Consider the following 21174-nt stretch of genomic DNA (forward strand, 5'->3'; position numbering starts at 1 on the left):
TTCTGACCAATTTTCAGCAAGTATGGTGCAAAATCTGAGGTTTTGATCACTGGCTACTTATACAGCACACTTCTTACCTCTAAATCAAAAACTCAAGGATACTATGGACATGATTTTTTTTAAAAAGATGATACTATACACAAACTTTTAAATATACATCTGTATTAACATTATAAACATGCAGTATGACAGTGAGATTTGGAAATAATCAGATAAATACTAGTTAATGTATGTTAGTTGCTTTTGTATGTAAAGTCCCATGTAAGCATGTGGTTTGAATGGTTCAGATAGCGTTGAATGTCATGCCAGTCCTGTAAATACAGGTTTCCAGTTTGATCTCCATTATATTCCTTCTAAAAAAGCCTGCAAAACCCCCTACCCTGTTTTTCCTTTTGTGGATGTAAACCTGGCATTTCGGGTCAAAAACCACAGGAACATTCTCTGGGACACACGTTGTGCATAACAGAAACTAATGAGAAACAATTTTTAATATGTCATCTAATCAGTAATCATAAAAATCATAATCATGAGGAACTCTAGTGACAGGACATGGGGAAATGGCTTCAAATTGAAAGAGAATAGGATTAGGTTAGATATTAGGAAGGAATTCTTGGGGAGGTGGTGAGGCTCTGGAACAGGTTGTCCAGAGAAGCTGTGGCTGCTCCATCCCTGGAAGTGTTCAAGACCAGGCTGGATGGGGCTCTGAGCAACTAGTCTAGTCTAGTGGGAAGTGTCCCTGTCCATGGCAGAGGGGTTGGAACAAGATGAGCTTTAAGGCTCCTTTCAATCCAATCCATTCTCTGATTCTGTGATAAGGGACTTGATTACACTGCTCAAAGAGTTCTTTCCATAATTAAATAAATAAATTTCATATACAATTACAGAATTGAAATTAGGATAAAAATCTTGTACACTTTACATTTCTTTAAGACATATAAATATTTTATTGCTAAAATTTGTTCCTTTATTTCTTCATTCGCTTAAGATGTTAAATATATAAACTAGCTTTCTTCCAGTCTTTCAAATTGTTCTTCCTCAATATAGCACATTTAGGTGTTTTTCTGTTTGCGTTTCCTTTGTGTTTGTTTTTATGTGGTATGTGGAGAGCTATTTATTTATGTAATTTTTTTTCTAGCACAGCTTTATACATGTTAACCCTGACTCTTACAATCCAGGAAGCGATATGCAGAATGGAAGCAGCCCCCCGGTAGGCTGGGTAGGTGGGAGCTGTTTCACACTGCAGGAAGTGCCTCCAGATGCTCTGAGTGCTTTGTAACTGCTACCAGCTCATTGGGAGATCTACAAGGCCTTTCCAGCTGACTCGAATATTTGTCATTCAGGGGAGAGGGCAGGAAGGTCACAAACCTCAAGCAGCGTGCAAGATAGACTGACTCCAAGGCCTCTTTTCCATGTTTCTAAACCAAGCAAAAAAACTCAGTAATTCCCATAAGGTTTCATTGGTTAAATGTTAGCTTTTGGTCTTTTCCAACCAAAATGATTCTATGATTCGTTGAACAACATAAAAGGGAAATACAGTGCCAATAAAGTGAAGTCTGGTAATAAAGACCAAGAGAGATTCTGTCCCTTTTTCTGTCCTAAATAATGACTGATGGAAAATAACTTCAAAAACATGTCACAGAAGCTCTTGGAGGCTTAGCTGCAGTGATATAAACAGCCACTCATCTTGAAAACTTCCTATCATGCTATCAATTTTCATTATAGGAGACCTGGCACAGATGGTAGTTCTTCACTTCTGACTCTTCATATCTCATTTGAGATGAGAGTAGTCTCACCATCCTTTATTAAGTTCTGTAATAGGCACTAAGCTGCAGTCCAAGACAGTGAATGGGGTTAGTATTGTTTGGCTTAAGCAAGTCAAAATATTTTGATTAAAATTGTTCTGCTGTGTTCTGCATGCCTGTGCAGTAGGCCTCAATTTTTCTCCTGTGGGAACTTGAAGTTCTTTTTATTCAGTTCATTGCTGCTCAAAATACTTCATGCTATTTATGAAGGGATATATTTTGTTTATAATTTAACACTTCATTATTTTAAGAACGAGACTTTTTTCCAAGAATTTTTTTCTCTTTTACCTAAGCTCTTCTCTTGAGAACAGCTGTTCTCAAAGACTCTTATTAAATCTATTGAATTTAATAAAAACCTTTCTACAGAAATCTACAAACTGGAAAAATAATGTATGTGCACCTATTTTTTTGTAGAAACAGCAAAAAGGGTTTGTGTCATCAGAAAATAGAGCTCAGACAATGAAGATCTATGGCTCTGCAGAAAGCTTAAACAGTAATTGAAATTTTCTTATTCTATGGCAAAAGTAATTTCAAATCTTCTTCAAACCAAAAATTAGGAGAGAACAAGAGTGGGACACATTCAAAGCTGAACTGTCAGGGTTAATAATCTGCCAGCACAGATGTTTGAAACTCACTGTTTTCAAAAGGATAACCAGTTTTGCTGGAAAGTTATTGAATGATTCATACAACAGCATTGAATTCTGCTAGCTACTTTATATTGTAGATAAAGTTATAGAAGTTATGATCAAATAATAGGAGTGGTCTTCTTTCTGATTCTTCATATAGCTGACATGATGTTTGATAGCATTAAAGGTTTGTATGTCTTGCATGAAATGGTAGTAGGGGTTTCCTCACAGCCAGTGAACTACTCTCTCCACTGAGGTAGAAATCTACCCAGTCCTGGCCAGGCTACCAAGAACTGGTTGGCTTAGCTACTGCAGAGTGTAAATGTTCACTGTGAGTAAAATATACTTCTATTTGCATCCTCAATTTTTAATTGTGTGTGGTAATTTAAAGTACTTAGAAATGCTTTTAAATCACACTTAGTATATATGGTATACAGAAATCAAGAAAGTCCTGAGTAAATAGAGTAAAAAAGGTAAGAATCAAAGGTAGTTGAGAGAGTTGGAAAATATATCCTATGTTCTTCTATTATGGTAGAAAAAGCAGAGTTATGTGAAGAGGACTACAAGGTATTTGAAGGATGTTTTAATAAGTGTTCTCTCTTCCGTTTCATAAAACTGAATAGATATTCCATTTAGAGATATGAATATATAACACAAGATGAGCGTGCTTAGTATTAAGCTAACTTACAATGTTTTCGTATTTCTTTGCGATTCTAAATGATCGGTTAGTTTAGAAATATGTACATAATTACCATTATCCAATGAACAAACATTTGAAGAATGCATTTTTTTCCAAACCTGCCTCCACTACCATTTGGTTGACTAGATTTTCATAAGAATTTGCTATTTTTCCTTTTTTCTCGGAAGTAGCTAGAAACAAAACCTGCTGCTATATTGCACATTTCAGTACTATTTACTTCTTGTGTGAAGAGCTGTTCTAGAGTACCTCTGCAATGATGTCTTCCAGAGTGTAGTACAAAACTGGACTTCAGTCAGCACAAATATGAGATTTTATATCAAGTTTTAATAGTTTTAAAATTTTTAAAGTTAGGCCTTGATAAAAAACAGTTTGCTTTAACATGACTAAAGCAAGATAAATGAAAATTTGCACAGTTACACATAGAAGGAATGTTGTACAGTGATAACTTTAATAGGAAAATTCTCTAAATACTGTGGGCTTGGGTGTACAAGAACATATCTTTTATTTTGAAGCTTTCAAAGGGTTTTTAGGTTGCAGCTTTGCACAACCAGAAGAACCAGTGGAATTTTAGGAATGTGAAAACAATATTTAGTTGCAAAGGTTGCATCACTTCCCACAGCAACTTATTTGCTATATTCACCTTGGATTTGCAGTTTCTTGCACAAGTATAATTCAGGTGTCAACGTTATTGTTGTCAGGAATATCTGAGAAGTGGCTAGCTCACAGTTTTTTACACAATAATCTTTCAATACTGATGTGCCTCGTTTTACTGCCATAACTTCTGTGACTCTCCAGTTCCACCACAGGCTTCAGAGTGATTTTGTGCATCAGCTATTTGAAGATTCCTATGTGAACTAAATGCTTCCTTGTAATTAAGAAGCTGACCTATGGTGAAGGCTGTGTTCAGAAAGTCTTTTTCCATTAAATTACTGATTAAATTTAGTAGAGGAAATCAACATTTGAAGGCAGCCTCTCTTCCCTGCAGCCTTTCCCCTTGAAGAAAAGGTACAGGCTGGCCTAGGTTTGTAAGACACTGCAGCTGGTCCTGGCAAGTGAGCTGGAATAACTTCCAGCAGCAACTGCCCTGTTTCTCGACAAAAGGATCCTTTTGCATGTTCCCAGTATGTTTGATCCTTTGGCCCCAGCAATGGTCCATATGGCAAAACAAATGCAAATTGCTGGAATCCCAAGACAGGAGTTTCATCATTAACATTTCAGGCATTTTTTCTCAGCCTGAAGTGTGTGTTATCATATCTTACTTCTTCCTTTCTTCTTACTCCTTTTCCTTGCAGATAAATAGTCAACCAATATAATTACACAATAAACAAACTAAAAAAAACAAACAACTAATAAGTCACCATAGAGCAACTCTGTGTTTGTTACAATTACATAGAAATCATACTATTTTAGCAGCTCTGTCAAAGAACTGATAATTTTACATCTCTTTCACATTATTTCTAAGTACAGGATTATAAGAATTTAAGTCACCAATTCCTGAGATAACATAACACAGTAAAAACATGCCTACTTAGAGTTCACCAAACCAAATATTTATTTTCAAAACTTTTTTGAGAATTTTTCAATAGCAATATTTGTACAATAGAAAGCAGATCATCTTAGATTTACTTACTGGGATTTTGCAATAATTAAAATGTTCCTAACTTAAAATAATGAGAGTAAATTAATCAAAAAAAAAGCGAAGCTGGAAAAGAGAATAATGTGCAGAAAATGATGTGGCCCAGAAAAAGAAACTATCAGTAGTTTGTGTAATATCATGAGGGAAGAGCAGAGAAGATTTGAGGCCCGAGGTATTTCCGAAGTTGGCAGTGTCAGCAGAAGGCAAGGGCCAGTGATCTCAGAACCCTCCTGGTCGCTGCTTTCCTTTGCATTCTTCATTTCTTTTAGTCACTGAGTGCCACAGCCATACAAGTTACACTATAGTGCTTCAAACACCTTTTGCCAGGCTGGTAACTCAAAGTCAGTCCAGGCCTTTCCCTGGTAGTTGATTTTGCTTAGTCAAAGTCTGGGGTTTTTTTATGTATGGTTATTTTGTTTGACTTAATTGTTTACTTAAAAATGGGTGCAAAAAAATCATGTGTAACATTTGCTCTTCAGGTTTCACCAATAATAGAACAGGTTTATCTTTATTGTAACAGTGAATGTACAGCAGGTAGGGAAATATGAGAGACTATTTCTTTGAGAACTCAGTGTGCATTTTAAAGGAAAAACACCATTCTAGAAGATGTTCAGAATTAAAAATATCTCTCTTTTCTTTTCTGTATATGCATAGGCATAAAAGGGTAGTAAAGAAAGTTAGTTTATAATTTTCAATTTCAATTAAAGTAAGAAATCTAAAAATTCTGTGGCATATTCTAATTTTTTTCTGATGAGAAGAATTTGTACATACTGATTGGATATTTGTCTTCTGAGGAATTAAAAAGCACTTAAAAGGAAAGACCAAATAGATAGGTATCTTCTTAAATCATAGATTATATTTGCATGTACAACAGTTGTAAGATGCAGTAGCAATCTGTTTTTCCTGCTGTGGTTTAACTGCAAGATCAAAGAACCAAATCTCCAGTACAGCTTCTCTGTCACTGATACTAACTCTGAAGCAACATATTCCAACCTTTCATCTTTCAGTAGCTTCATATACATCTTTGCACAATTTCTTAGGGACCAGAGAGAAAATACTTTTAAAAGTCAACATCAAAGCTGTTTTCATTGACTCTTGTTTTTGTGCTTTTTCTTCATCTACTGCGGTGTTTGGAATTCAGGCTATTTTAGTTGATGTGGAGGGCTATGAGCAGGCTGATGGATTCAGCAGCTGCAAATTACAGGATCAGCTGTCTGGAAGACTGAGTGAAGTGGGCAGTTGGCAGCCAAAAGAGGTGCAACCCTGCAGCCCGAGAAATTCCACAGCCAGTGCTTCAGGAAAGCTCATGAGAAGATGACAAAATCTTAACCTTAATATTGCTATGAAACTGTGTAATAATAAAAATGCCTAGCTGACATATGAGATTAATGATTACAAAATTGTTTTGGCAATGGTGCTTTCTAAAAATCAGACTATAACATCTTCTATGAATATATATTATATGAAACTATATACTCTTAAAATGGGGAAGATTTTGTCCATGTATATGTATAGGCTTTATATTATTACCATTAACCTGGAACTATGTGTATTTACAAACAGATGCCAATAGATTATTACTTAAAAGTGCATAATTTATTTTATCTACCTGCCACTTCTGATAAGAGCAACTGGCACTCATGACAGCATTTTGGTACTATCTTGTGACACTGCTGTTCTTTATTTATAAATACAAAGTAAAAAAGCACAAAACTGTGTTCTGCTGGTTTTGCTCCATCTAATGCTGTCACCTACAAGGAGTTAGGAAGAATGAGGAGAATGAAACTGGGTTGTACCAGGTCTTGATACTGAGTCTCAGTAAAATCGTGAACTTACATAACATAACTTTTTTGTGCAGTATTTGAACTGTGTGAATTATTACAGAAAATTACTAAATTCAAAGCTGTGCTAGGTGTAATTGTTTAGTTTTATTGAATTATATATAAATCTAGACATCAGATACAGCAAAAAGAAAACGTTTTAGAAAATGTCAGTTGGATTGGACATTATGTTGTTTCCTCTCAATGTGCTGGGTTTGTGCCAGGCAAGTGTAGAGAAAAGATGCAAGTAAATAGGATGCAGCTTTATTAATGCTGTTCTGCTGGACACCAAGCAGCATTAACTTACATGGCAAAAGTTAGTATTTCTTTGTAATTATTTTCTTCTGAAGCCTAGCATTAACCATGACACTATTATTCTGTCATTGGCACAGCCCTCACCTTCACACCATCATCAGTGAAAATCAAGGAAAGGGGTATTAGCAGGGCCCATAAATTCTTTAACATGCTTTATGTAAGGCACCCATACTGTCCATAACCTAAACCCTTTAAGAGCTGGTACCTTCTCTTTCACTGACATGGTATCTTACATGATAAGATCAGGGAATGTGATTTTGGACATGACCAAGTTCGGGCTTAGGTTCTCTCCATGTTACTGAAGCTGTAAGAAGCTGTTAATTACCTTGTTGGTACATAAAAGCACTTGGCTGTTGCTGTGTGTCACGGTAGTCTGTAAGTAAATAGACCTTACTTTTTAAGGAAAAATGAGCAATTTCTAGCAAGCCATGCAAAAATTAACAGCATATGTTCTTGAATATCTGCTTTTCCAAACCCCTAGTGGTGCTGGGATTTGTATTTTAGTACAAAGGTGGTTTTTTGTGGAAAGTTTGTCTACTTCAGAAATTTGAGATGCTTTTGCAGCTAGCATAATGTGATATCAAGAGAAAACTTGTTTGAAGTGTGAGTCTGAATTCTTAATTTGGAGTATTATCTAGATTCATTAGCCAATATTTTCAGAACATTATCAAACTATCATCAGAAGACACTTGTTCATTGTTAGTTTTTCTTCTTGTGGCTTTCTGTTTTCAACCACGTTGAGAATTCATATGGTAATTGAGTTCAGCATGTAACTATGTGTGAAGTTTCAAAATATTAAAAATTTGTTTTGGAGTCTGGCACATGCTTAAGCTCATTCATATAAATAGTCTAAATGGAAGTATATTAAGTACTTCTCTGTAGACTGTGTTTAATTTACAAAATTACAGTTACTGGACACAATCTACTTTTCAATCCCTGAAATGAAAATTAAACTGCTATATGGCCAAGAGGAAAAAAACATTAACAATCTTGGAGAAGTAAATGCAAATTCAGCTAAACTAATTAATTAGAAATATTCTTTAAAACATTTGAAACAACATAGAACTACAGCTGTGCCTTTCAGTCCTGTATCAGTTGTAGTTGGCTAAATGCATAATGTAACCTTTTTCTAAACTCAGAGAGCTTTGGCTCTGTCTGTGTGTCTGTAGCATTAGATGAGCACACTAATCTGGTAACTAGAGTGTCCACTTGCTCACCTGGAAGTGTGTGGACATTGGAAGCCCTGAGCTCCTGCAGCACTGCATGTTGTCAGGTGAGGCTGTGTGTGCTCTACTTGCAAATCCAGATGCTGCTTGTTCCAGCAAGGGCACTGGGGATGCAGAGATACTGCCTTTCTCTCAGTGCACCTACAGTGGAAACTCCAAAGTTTTGTCCTCTTCTAGCATTTATGAGAACTTCTCCTGCAGAGGACGTGAAGTAACAGTCAGTGTTTTATTAAAATGAGTACCTGCCAATGGCACCTGATAACAGCTAACGTACTGTCTGGTGTACAAAGTTATTTAATATTTTCTAGAGATTTGATTTTTATTTGATTTGTTACACATGTGCAATTCCACATCAAATACTTTGCCTTTACTTTCATACTGAACATGCCAAATCTGAAGCTAAAGAAATTATTGTACTGTATTATTAATTTAGAAATAATCAGATTTACTGATTATTCTGTTACTCTATTGCCATACAAAACCCCAAGAGTATCATCAGAGACATAAAGTTTCATTGTAATTGTCTGACAGAATTGTTTCAATAGCAAATTTGAAATGAAAAATTATGATTATTCTCACTTTTATATATTTATATATATATATTATCACTTATATATATATAATATTATATATTATAAATATATAATATATATAAATATTATATATTTATAAAAATATATAATATATACTATATTCATATATTTATAATTTATATAAGGAAGATTTCTGAAGGATTGAATGAAATTAATACTTTTTAAATAAATAGGACTTGGATTTAAATATGCTATTAAGTTACCTTCATCTTAGTCACCTTAGGTCACTGCCAGAGATAGAGGAGAAAAACTTCTAGGGTCCAGTGCCAATTTCTTTCAATGTTTTAATCGCATTTCCTTACTTTTATAAAACATGCTTTTTACACATAGTTTTCAAACAGAATTGTTATAGACTGTTGTTTGCTCAATAGCATATGCCTACTTGTTCCTTACTATTGTGATTTGTCCTTTCACAAATAAAACGAAGAGTAGAATGAAATTATTTCAGTCTGTATGCAGCGCAACCTTAGTAATATGTAACATTAATTTTAAATTTGGAGGATACCAGCCCATCAAAAGTTTAGCTTTACAACCTGATAACTCATATTTTCTTTCTCCTTTTTCAACATAGCTGTTTTCAGCTTCTCTGTTTTCCCTCTCTCTCCTTTGCCACCAACCTTCTATTCAGTTTTGTGCCCAGAGCAAGACTATGCAAAAATCAGTGCCCTGTCACCACCACAGACAGCAATGGGTATTAGAAATATCTTATTCCCACTGAGTCTATCCCAGTATCCCAGACAAGTCCTGCTTGGTTATAGAGGTTAGATTTAACTTCTGTCCAGATGAATTTTTTTGATGATGGCACAGACCAGATTCTTTGCATTTTAACTGGTGGGGTGTGTGTGTGTGTGTAGCAGAGAGAGAGAGAGCTCCTGGCAATCCTATCACTTTCATTCCTGTTGCTGTCTTCTAGGATGTCACTTTATGGTGTTAGTTTTCTGCTTGTGATTCATGTGATCTTGTTGTGCCATCCTCCTTTATTGTGTGCTGTCTCTGCACTCACTGTGCAGTACTGCCAAACAGGACAGCTGCTGGTTCAGTTGCTGTAGCATTGCCATGAAAAAAAAAAAGAAAAAAGTCTGGATGTATTAATTACAGTATATTTCCTCTATGAAAAAACCTATTCTGAATTTAATTAAAAGTACATGAAAAGTAGATCTGATCCATGAAAGGACCATGCCCATAGCTAAATACTTTTTTTTTCCCATCACAGGATATTTGTGAAGATATATCTGATCATGTTGAACAAATCCATGCTCTACTAGAGACTGAGTTTTCCCTGAAGCTTCTGTCTTACTCAGTCAATGTGATAGTCGATATCCATACAGTGCAACTCCTCTGGCACCAGCTGCGTGTTTCTGTCCTGGTTCTGAGAGAACGTATTCTGCAGGGACTACAAGACGCCAATGGAAACTACACCAGGCAGACTGATATCCTGCAAGCATTTTCTGAGGAGACTAAGGAGGTACAGTAACTAAATCCAATCTGAAGAATTTCATCTGTGTTCAAAGCAGCTCATCCCTCTTGCACATTTAAAATTGCTAAGATGACAGTTTTCAGGATGACTTCTAGATATTTTGCTAAATTTGTTTTAATTTTTTAAATTTTCAGCTGATACCTGTTCTTGTTGAACCAACCTAGTGCAAATTAAGATCAACTTTTAGAAGTGTCATGCTAGTGTCTAGCAATGTTTTCTTCTGATTGAAATAATTTTCAGAAAAGATTTGAAAAACTACAGAGTTGCATCTCTTCCAAAGCTTGTTCTTCAGGTCATTTGGGTATTTAAGGTTTACAGCCAATTCAAAAGGTCATTTCAGTGTGCAATGATTTCTTCAGTGAAGTTTAGACATTTCCATTCTCCATACACAAATGTTTACAAAAAGTTTCCAAAACTTTCCAGCCTAGGCCAACATTTCTTTATAGCAAGAGGATGGTCTTTGAGTGGCAATTCTGCATCATGCCTTTAAACAGTCACGCGTTTTATTTGAGAAACAACGATGCAAGAATCATACACTGTTTGCTCTAACTGAATGTCAAATTCACACACTTGTAAATGGTTTGTAAACCTGGCTTCATTTAACTAAAATGCCTCTTCCTTTGCATTTATTGTTACTGAATTAACTTAGAAGAACTCTACTGGCATGACTTTTTAAACTTAAAGAAGATGGACATTTTTCATAGTTAGGGTGATTAATGGTTGATAATTAGCATGTAGAAGATTTTTCATTTGATGGTCCTAAGATTAAGATTAATGTTTTTGTTATGGTTAAATGCATTTACAGAAAGAGACCTCTAGATCAGTACAGTGAATTCTGTGACCTGTGATACAGAGGAAGGCAGACGTCCCCTAGATATGTCTTGAATTGAATTTCACGTCAGTCAAGTTCAAAGAGAATGTGAATGTTTCTCTGCTGCAGTTGGGTTTTATATTTGTCTTTGGCACAACAAAGTGGGTGGTCCAGAAATCAATGCTCAGAGATGCCCAGGCCCACCTTCCACACCCCCTCTTCCTGGTGTGTACGTACCTGGCTCTTTCAGAGTCAGCTTCTGCTTTGCTGATCTGGTAAACTGCTGGCAGGTCTGAAGGAAATCTACCCTTGTCTTCATGTCCAGATTTTGGAATTAGTGGGCAGTCATTATTTTATGACAAGGACATGGTAATTTCAAGTCATGAAGAAGGTATATATTCAGATACTAAGAAACAGGAAATTTTCCATCTGGATCTGATGACAACTGCTGTAAAAAACATCCTTGCTATAGAGAGAAGGAAAGATTATTTTTCTGTAGGGAAAACATATTTTGCCAGATAGGCTTACGCGATAATACAACAGACAAAATATACTGACATCATTCTTTTTATCCACCCCAATTAAAACATAAATAATATTTGATAAATTTAGTGGCTAGCAATAGCAGGAACACAAAGTTGATATCAAGTTTCTGCCCTATTGTTTGAATAGGTCCACAGAAATTGCTCTGCAGTTTCTAACCTTCAGTTCTTCAAGCTTTTTATGAAGTATGATACTGGCTTTAGTTGATGAACATAAAAATAAATAAAATATAATGTAGAGACAATTGTATCTACTCTTACCCATCTTTTTTTAGTATTTGGATCTTTAAAGGAAACATTACTACATAAAAAAAGGAAAAAATTAACTAGAGCATTCCTATTGGTAGCCATACAAATAATTAAATTTAATATTTTTCTGAGATAAAAACATGGTAATATTGGCATTAAATAAAACTCATCTGAAGCACACATTTCAGAGGCTGCTTGGAAAATGACCGAGCCAAATGGTTTAATGCACATGATTGTAAATTTTATTAATGTAAAGAAACACATTTTTAAGGGACAAAGGAATGGGGCTCATTATTCAGAAAAAATAAAGGCCTTTAGGGTCTTGGAAAGGTTTTGATTTATATATGGTTTTACAGTTTCTAATAATTTCCTGAGATTAGAGGGACAATGCAGCTTGTTTAGTCATTATTTTCCTTAACAAATGCAGATCCAATATATAAATTTGACAGATTTATAGAAAATTCCCCTTTTTATTCTGAGCTGTTGACAATGCCAAATTTGTGGCATGGGATCTACATCTGGATAGAATTTGCTAAAGATGAGATACATTCAGTATCCAAGACTATGGCTGATAAATACCCTTCTAGTGACCTTTTTTCTATAAATATTTGTAGTTGGAGGATTTTATTCTATTTTTACTTTAAGTAATGGCGGGGGGGAAGGGCGGATAGAGTACAAGGCTCAGAAATTGTATGTTTTTAACTTTATGGGTGTTGGCAAACAACAGCCTTCTTTATCAAGATAATTCCTGTTCAGTCAAAATCCATGTAGTTTATTGTGAGATGGAGAGATTACATAGCTACTGCACCTTCTTCAAGCATAATGCTATGGGTCTTTAAACAATGGATTTGGGCAGTGTAGTGAGACAAGTTGTTCCAGAGAATAATTTACACATAAACGTATTGCAGATACTCAGGAAGTTCCTTCAAAAAACCATTATGAGAACAAACCTGGAAAGAAAGACCAGTATACTGATTTAGGCATGTAAAAATAGAATCCTAGAACATGAATTTCTCCCCTTTATGATATTTTTTTAAAGTAGTCTCTATAAGCAAAAATCCTTTATATATATTAGAATATCTACTGAAAATATGCTTACTCTGTATACTAAATATAATTTTGCCATGAATGTTATTTACCATTAAGTTTTGGATGTTAATCTCATCAGATTTTTTTTACTGTCTTTCAAACAAGACCAACATGTTTATACACATTAATTTGACTTTGATATTAAAATCTCATTTGCCACCTGAGATGGTCTCCTCTGGCTATGTCCATGTTTCTGAGACTGAAGGACTTCCATTGAGAAAATATTGACAAGGGAGCATGTCAGGCTGGAGGCTTAACATTCTAGTTTATTTTTCTTCTGCCATTCTTCATTTGTGCTCTAAATATTTGGCAAATAAATTTTCAGATGATAACGCTACAAAAAAGTGAAATGTAATTAGCAATCTCTATCTTATACTTATGTCCAAATATCCATCATGTCCAAATGTCCATCATTGCTACATGATGCTTGGAAAAAAACATTCTGCCAATCAACGGAAAGACTGTAGAACAGCATGGATTTTTGAGAAAACAAGATTAACAAGGAGACTGGTACACTCAGCAGCCCCCAAGGTACCCTCCTTCCTGTTTGAAGTAGTTAACACAGGAAATGCTTCAAGTCTTTTGTACAGAATTTCTGAGTCCCCACCCACACAGTAAGTAAAACTGAAAGCAGATCTAAATGAGGAAAACACCAATGCAAAAGTGAGTTGCTGTTTTTAGGTAACTTGCTGTACTAGACTGAAATGAAGCATTTTTCAGCTTACTGCCATTTTTAATTCCCAAATACTTCAGAATGGTTAGCTTATCTACAGGGTACTGCAAAAAGAGGCAGGTCAGTGTTGAACCCTTCTCTAGATGTTAGGCAGTGAAAAACAGAAATTGTTTTTTGTTTCGTTACTTCATTGTTCTGTATGTGAAAATTAGTATTCCAAAAAGGTACCATTTCTTTGTGTATTTCAGGATCGTCTTGACTCTTTAACTGAAGTTGATGATTCTGGACAGTTAACCATCAAATGTTCTCAAAATTACTTGTCCCTGGATTGTGGTATTACTGCATTTGAACTATCTGATTACAGTCCCAGTGAGGATTTGCTCGGTGCTCTGGATGATATGACCTCCAGTCAAGGGAAAGCAAAATCATTTGAATCCTGGAACTACAGTGAGATGGATAAGGAATTTCCAGGACTTATCAGAAGTGTGGGTTTACTCGCAGTAGCAACAGATTCCATTGCTTCCCAGTGTAATGAAGCATTGAAGGAGAAAGAAAATTATGTACCTCTTTCAGCAGAAGATGGAGAAGAAAGCAAAGACAAGACAGCATCACATGACCTGTCACTAGCATCTCCTTCTGGAAATTCCTCTCTTTCTAAAGGACCTTTCTCTGAAAATGGTGTTTTACCTACTGACAGCAAAGCAGTTTCCATATCAAAGAATCCAGAGTGCCATCTTCCACAGCACACTGGTGAAAATATCAAACACTCTCACTGTGAAAATTCAACACCTAAGAGGTCCATAAGAGACTGCTTTAACTATAATGAAGACTCTCCTACGCAGCCTACATTGCCAAAAAGAGGTCTATTTCTGAAAGATGATGTGTTTAAAGATTATATGGATGCCAATGATTTAAAAAGGCAAATCTCTCAAATTGTTAAAAATGAAATGAGTAGAAGTACGCCCTCATTGTTAGATCCACCAGACAGGTCCAAGCTTTGTCTGGCTTTACAGCCGCCCTATACTAACAGTCCATCGGCAGTTAGTCAGTCATACGATTGCTTAAATACAATAAGTGATAAAAATCTTGAGTACACAATAAATAATCACTTTAAAGACAGTCCCATAATTCTAGAAAAGTCTACTTTCTACACCTGTAAAGAAAAATCAAAGCACAAGAAGTCTCATGATTCTCCAGAGAAAGTGAAAACTGAGAGAACACCTGGGAGTATGTGTGAAACAGCTCCATCAACCCAAGTCAATAAAAGAGAGTGTTCTTCTTTACAGAATGGAATTACTTCTCATAGCTCTAAGTCTCTGGAGGAGGCAGAAACAGATTCTTCTGTATCGTCAGATTCTTGTAACCAGAGAGATCCAAACAGGCAATCACAAGGTAAAACTGAGCCCTTTAGTTCACCAACACGTAGCCAAAAGAGTGCTTCTTCAGCTGGTTCTGAGCTTTCCAACTCCTCCCCTCTTCCACCAAGAAGAAAGAAAAATAAAAGCTTATCCTCAACCCCACACTATACTCAAAAAACCAGTAAGAACAGCGAGGTGTGGTATGGATCTGATGAATATTTAGCACTTCCTTCACATCTCAAACAGACTGAAGCATTGGCTTTAAAACTAGAAAATTTGACAAAGCTGCTGCCCCAAAAGCCCAGAAGAGAAACCATCCAAAACATCGATGACTGGGAGCTGTCAGAAATGAACTCAGATTCAGAAATGTATCCGACATACCAGACAAAAAAGCACAAAAAAAGGGGTAGAATTTCACCAAGTTCTTCAAGTGATATAGTATCCTCCTTAGGTGACAGTATTGAATCCGGGCCTCTCAGTGATATCCTCTCTGATGAAGATCTTTGTATGCCTGTATCTTGCATTAAAAAATACACTGAAGAAAAGTCAGAAAGGACTGCTACCACTAAGCCCCCTGGGAATGAGACTTCTCCTACAAATAAATCAGCTTTAATTCATCAACTGATGCAAGATATACAACACCAAGAGAATTATGAAACCATATGGGAAAAAATTGAGGTAAGACAATAATCTTATACTCTTTAGCTCTGTTTTTGAGAAGCCTGTACATGGAGATGGAGCTGCTGGCAGGGATAGGGTTGCTTTTTTGTTTTCTTCTAACGCTGAAAATCATCTCATCTAGAGACTGCTGGAAGTAGGGAAGAGCAACAATTATTGTAATTATAATGAACTGAAGTTAACTTTAACTAACTTTACAGGATTTGCCTATATTATTTTACTAACATCACTGCCTTTAAACTTGGGAAAACATTATTTTACCAACAGCACTTCTCTTTGCCAGGATTGGGTACATGACAGGTTATTTGTTGTAAAAAGTGTAAAATAAACTTTACAGAATCAGGGATCTTTACTGTATTTGAATGAAGTTATACTTGATGTCATCTGCCTATTTTGTTCGTTAAAAAGATTTGCTTTAGTCCCAGAATAGGAATCTTGAATCCTGTCAAATTAAGTATAATAACAACATTTCTTCTTAATTAGTTCTCTTCCCTTGCAGTGATTATTTTCCCTCCTGTGTTGGTGGAAGCATCACTTTTTTTTCATAACTTAACTAATCCTTCTTAAATAATAGCAATGTATTAATGCAATATGCTAGAGCAATAATTATCTACTATTCCATTAAACTTCAGATGAGGTGGGATTTCATTGAGAAGTCTTTCTGAGAAAAAGATAAGCTTTGGAAAGTGAGGTGAATTTGAATGAATAATCAAATAATGACCTAGCTCTCTCACTAATATAATTCTTAAATTACATTCACAGTAAATGTTTATTTCAGATTTCTGATGCATTTGTCTTCCTGGCCATTGCAGAGAAATCTTCACCTCAGAATATTTCCTGTCCATCCTCAATGGCATTTAAGTTTTCAGAAAAGAAAGCCCCATCTCTATTAGATTTCAAAATGCTTTAAAATTCATAACACGTGCATTAAAGGGTAATGTTGGCATCTAAATGCTAAATCTGCTATCTGCAGTATCTTGTGTGTGAGCAGGTTGTGTATGAGCTGAGAAAAAGGGACTAGTTTTATATGGCCAGAAAGTCCTTCTTACCAAGCACAATTTCTGTAATTTTGAAGGCATGGGAAATATTATGACTGGTAGGGAAACAGCTGAGCTAGAGACATTTGAATATGTAGTCAGGGTAGAAAATACAGAAATTTCTTAGACAAATGAGGGTGCAGCAGCTGTCATCTCTAAAGGGCAGTGCTTGATGTTGCAAACTGCTCCCTGTATCTTCATGGGTGGGGCTCATCTTCCAAATTCTGATGAAAGAACTTAGTAAGTGCAAATTGTTTCTGTCCTTGAGTCTGTGTAGTTTTGAAAATTAGGACAGCTGAAGCTGACAGATACAGAGCCCTTCATTCTGTGAAAGCAACAAAGCTCATCAAAGCTGCTTGTGAATACATAAGATGCTGTCTTTTCTGTTTAAGAATGGAATTGTTGAGTGTCTAGGCACCAGTGCCTTCCACTAGATGCTGACTTCCTTTTGGCAAGAAACAGGTGGCACAGAAATGTCTTGTATCATTACTCTCAAATCATCTTATTTATTTTTATTAAACTTTTTGAAAAGGTAATTCTCTTCTGAGGGTCCATCTGTCTTTGTGTGATTCCTTGCAGCTGCAGTTCAGTCCTACCAGAATGAGGGAATAAGAATCAGCTGTAACAACTGGCTGCAGCTGTAAACACCCTCTTCCTCTCCATCCTTTCCTCACCTCCTCTGGAGAGTGGATTGAGCTTGTGACAGCAATTAAAAGTAGTTAGCTGCTCTGAAGCCAGAGTAAACCCTTCGAGCTAGTGACTCCAGCTGCTGCTCTTGTCCTTGAGAAACTTGACTGCTGCTGACACTACACTTTCTACAATTTCTCTGTGTTTCTGGTTGTGTTAAGTGTTTTGAAAATGTTCATGTGGAGTTTGAAAATAATCCTTTGAAGTATGTTTGGGTGATAGCAAAAGAAGGGCTTTAAACAGAAAGAAGAGCAGATGCAAGGATGACTGCTAGGAAGAGACAGCTCAGTATTCCATCAACTTAAAAGCGATACATAAGTAAGTTTCATATTTCATTAAATTTGCTTCCTGAATAGTGAATAAAAATAGTCAGGTGAAAATTTTTGAAATACTTTAAAAAATTATACTATTTTAAAAAATGATAAGTTTTCCCCAACCTGCTTATTTACTTAAGTTTATCTGTTGTTGCTAGTTATTAAATCTTCTGCTTGTAAGACTAGTTAAAACCCAATTTTTCAGTTTTTCAAAAGCTCTAATCAGAGTAAATCCTGCCTCAGTGACAATATGATGCCTTGCTGAGATACTTTAATTTGACATAAATAATAAGAAAATAGAAAATTCCTCCCTTCTGTTGAAATATTAAATATGAAATATTGTGAACAAAAAGGAATACAAGTAAAGATATCATACCTTTATCACAGTTAAGTTCTCTCTTTTACTAGATCTCCTGCTTCCCTAAGACAAGAATGAAAAATGTGTCATTGCTTTTTTCAATTATAAATTGGCTCTTTTGTTAATTCTGTTATCTAAGATGATGTATCCTGCTCCAAAAGGAGTTTGCTAATTCCACAAATATATGCCTTAGCAATAATTCAATACTGATTTTGTAAGCAGCAGTTTTATGCTGAAGAAGTCAGATCTGAAAGGTGAACTTCATTTTAAGGACAGAAGAATCATGCTTACTCCCATTAGCAATCCAGTTGCACTGCTGCAAATGTCTGTCATGAAGTATTTTATTTATTAAGATTGTAGAAAAAAATAAAGTGACTTAGCCTTTCATTTTGGGATAATGACAACTTAGAAACAACTGGCAGCCTCAAAATCATTGAAAGTAATATTTTAGTGAGGTAATAGGAAAAACAAAGAAATTTCGGTATTTTATTATGATTATTAAGGGAACAATTTTGAAATAGTATAACTCTGGTAATATCTTCATAGAAAGCAATTTGCTGAAAATATGGTAAAGCATTTATTGGAAATTTCAACTTTTTTTTGTGATAGAAATTATAGTCGTGGGCAGAAACTGATAAATTGTTATCTTTCATACTTGCTAATTATGTTGATGTCCTTGCATGGGCATTATCATGATGTTAATATTCCTGTCTGTCTGCAGACAGAACTCTGCTGGACTGCCCTGTTTGCTATTACATAGGGCCACTTTTCCTGCTTTGCAGTAAATAGTGCATAATCTTGTCATATTTTGTCTTGCACTGCAGGTAACTCTTTGGCACCAGTTTCTTGTACCCTTAGTAATGGGCACCTTCATCCTGTGCAAAACACTTTATGTGGCTGTTTCTTCTATGTTTCAGAAATTACTTTTTGGAGTTAAATGTGAAAATGACTGATGGCACATTCTGCAAGTTTCTCTCATTGTTTTAGTTCAGCTTTTAGGAACTGCTTCAAATGAGTTTTTAGAATGCAGATTAAGTTCTATAGTTTCTGTTACACTAGCTAAAAGGGGAACAGATATAACAGCAGCATTCTCACAGATAACGCCAATGGAGTTCTTTGCTATTTGAATTTGGCTGATTGCCACTTCCCATATGGAACACTAGGACTTCAGAGTATCAGTTTCAGAATGCTTCCAGGTTTGCTTTCTGTGAGAAAAGAGTTAAGTTTTAAGTTTTCCTTAAAATCATATTAGTAATTTGGTTTCCCCCACCTTTTTGTGTGCAAGTTGAAAAACTGGGAGCAAAAAATGATTTTGGACTGATGTAATGGCAATATATTTTCAATAATTTTATGTGAATAAAATATAACAACAATAAAGTAACCTTGTTCAGGCATTTTTATCTCTTCCTCCAGAAACTGATACTAGATTGACTATACTGATATCCTTGTGCTGTAATATGTAGTCATTGATAATTCCATCTGCTTGTTTTTTGAGGGCACTATTAAAAAGGTTAGAAATGCAACCATTTGCAAGCCACTTCATTTAAGTGAAGATGTGTTCGCTTTGTAAGCCTCAGGGTTAATTGTATGGAGCAAATTGCTGATTTGTTGTTGTATAGATTTATAGCTTGTTTTATCACAGCCTCCATTTCTGCAAGAAGCAGCAGAATTTCCTCTGCAAGAAACAATTTGATACCTATTGATCCCATATTTTCAGTTCATCACATTTCATAAACTTGTCCTGAACTGCATTGGCTCTGTATTTTGTCTGTGTAGCCCAGTCAGTCTTGACTATCCACCTTCGTGATGTGATAAGGAGATAAAATAATGCTGCTCTACAAGTTTTTCAGTTGTCAGTTATAGCATGCCCCGGGGATCTACAGCAAAGAGATGGATAAAAATTATACTGCCTTCCAGGACCCAGGCAGGGAACCCCTCACACTTCTGTAGCCATTTATCCCAGCTGAACCCAGGGAGACCCAGGACAACAGAGATCTAAGACCTCTGTTTTAAACTGGAATAATCGGAATAACTTTCCTGTTAAGGAGGAACTAAGGATCAGTGCAGCCTGCAGAGGAGACTGCAATATCATATTTAAACTTTTTACTAAACAAGTATCTAAACAGCCACTCTGTTGGGGTGGAAAATATTTGAATTTTTAGAGAATAGTCACAAAAAGTAACTAAATGGCAGACTTCTGTAAGTGCTTAATGGACTTGGTAGAGCAAGTTTGTGTTGGAGATGTGGCTGGAAGTCCATTTGAGCAGTGGAGAGCCATTTTGTTTGAAAATGGTGGGAGAACTGACACAAAGGGGAAATAACTTGTGCAGATTGAAAGGGCACAGAGTTGCTTCTGGACATAGAGTGGACTGAAAACACACCAGTATAGCTAAGGTAGAAGCTGGATTGCTTTAGAGGAAGTTTACTTGTGTTTGGAGGTGATTTTTGTCATTGGATGGAAAACCTTGCACAGAGGTCAAATGCAGTTTGGGCTGTGGGGCTGACGTAATAAAACCTAATAGTAACTGATGAAGCTTGGTAACAAAGAAAAACATGGAACCCAAATCAGTAATGTCAGAACAGGAGGAAAAAAACAAACATAATCAATGTGGCACAGACTTGGCTTTTTTGAATTACCAGATAAAGGATTTTTAAAGTGTTGTAGTGCTCCCCTTATATCTCTTGCTTTCAATAACTTAGTGCTTCTACTATTTGCTCTTTTAAATAAAATGGATTTCATAGTTTTCCTAACAGATAGTGTGCTTGCCAAAATCTGTTCATTTCTGAATCTTTCTTACACTGCTTCATACAACTTAGATTGAAATACTTCTTTTGGTTGATGACCAGTTTATAAAAAAACAGTAAGTGAAAGAAGTATCAGATCCAGAAATTCCTTGGCAGCTCTGCAGTTTTCTCAGCAGTCTTTCTGCTTGGTGCAGCATAATTGAGAATGTCACTTCACATTTCGTACTGAGAGACAAGTTTGTGCTTTGCTGTTTTGTGTCTGATGATGCTCCCCTGCTTCAAAAACCCATCCTTCAGCTTTCAAGCTGGTCAAACCATTATTAACCAATAATGTAGTATACATATGGAACTCCCACTTTTATGCAGACAAACAGAGCTTTACTAGAAGATATTGAAATACAGTGAGCCCTCTGTTCCTCCAAAACACTTAGTTCTTAA

The 21174-nt window shown here is 35.7% G+C and overlaps 1 protein-coding gene across 1 annotated transcript in view; it reads left to right on the top strand.

The window, feature by feature from the left end:
* The window catches only part of AKAP6 (A-kinase anchoring protein 6), a 211873-nt gene that overhangs the window by 21568 nt on the left and 169131 nt on the right, over positions 1-21174 (top strand). Inside the window, exons 2-3 of the mRNA XM_063398890.1 lie at positions 9932-10183; positions 13808-15595. Of these exons, the coding sequence (XP_063254960.1) occupies positions 9932-10183; positions 13808-15595 (2040 nt within the window). The remainder of the gene's footprint in view (positions 1-9931; positions 10184-13807; positions 15596-21174) is intronic.

Source organism: Prinia subflava, chromosome 5 (assembly GCF_021018805.1).
Source record: "Prinia subflava isolate CZ2003 ecotype Zambia chromosome 5, Cam_Psub_1.2, whole genome shotgun sequence".
Classification (NCBI taxonomy): domain Eukaryota; kingdom Metazoa; phylum Chordata; class Aves; order Passeriformes; family Cisticolidae; genus Prinia; species Prinia subflava.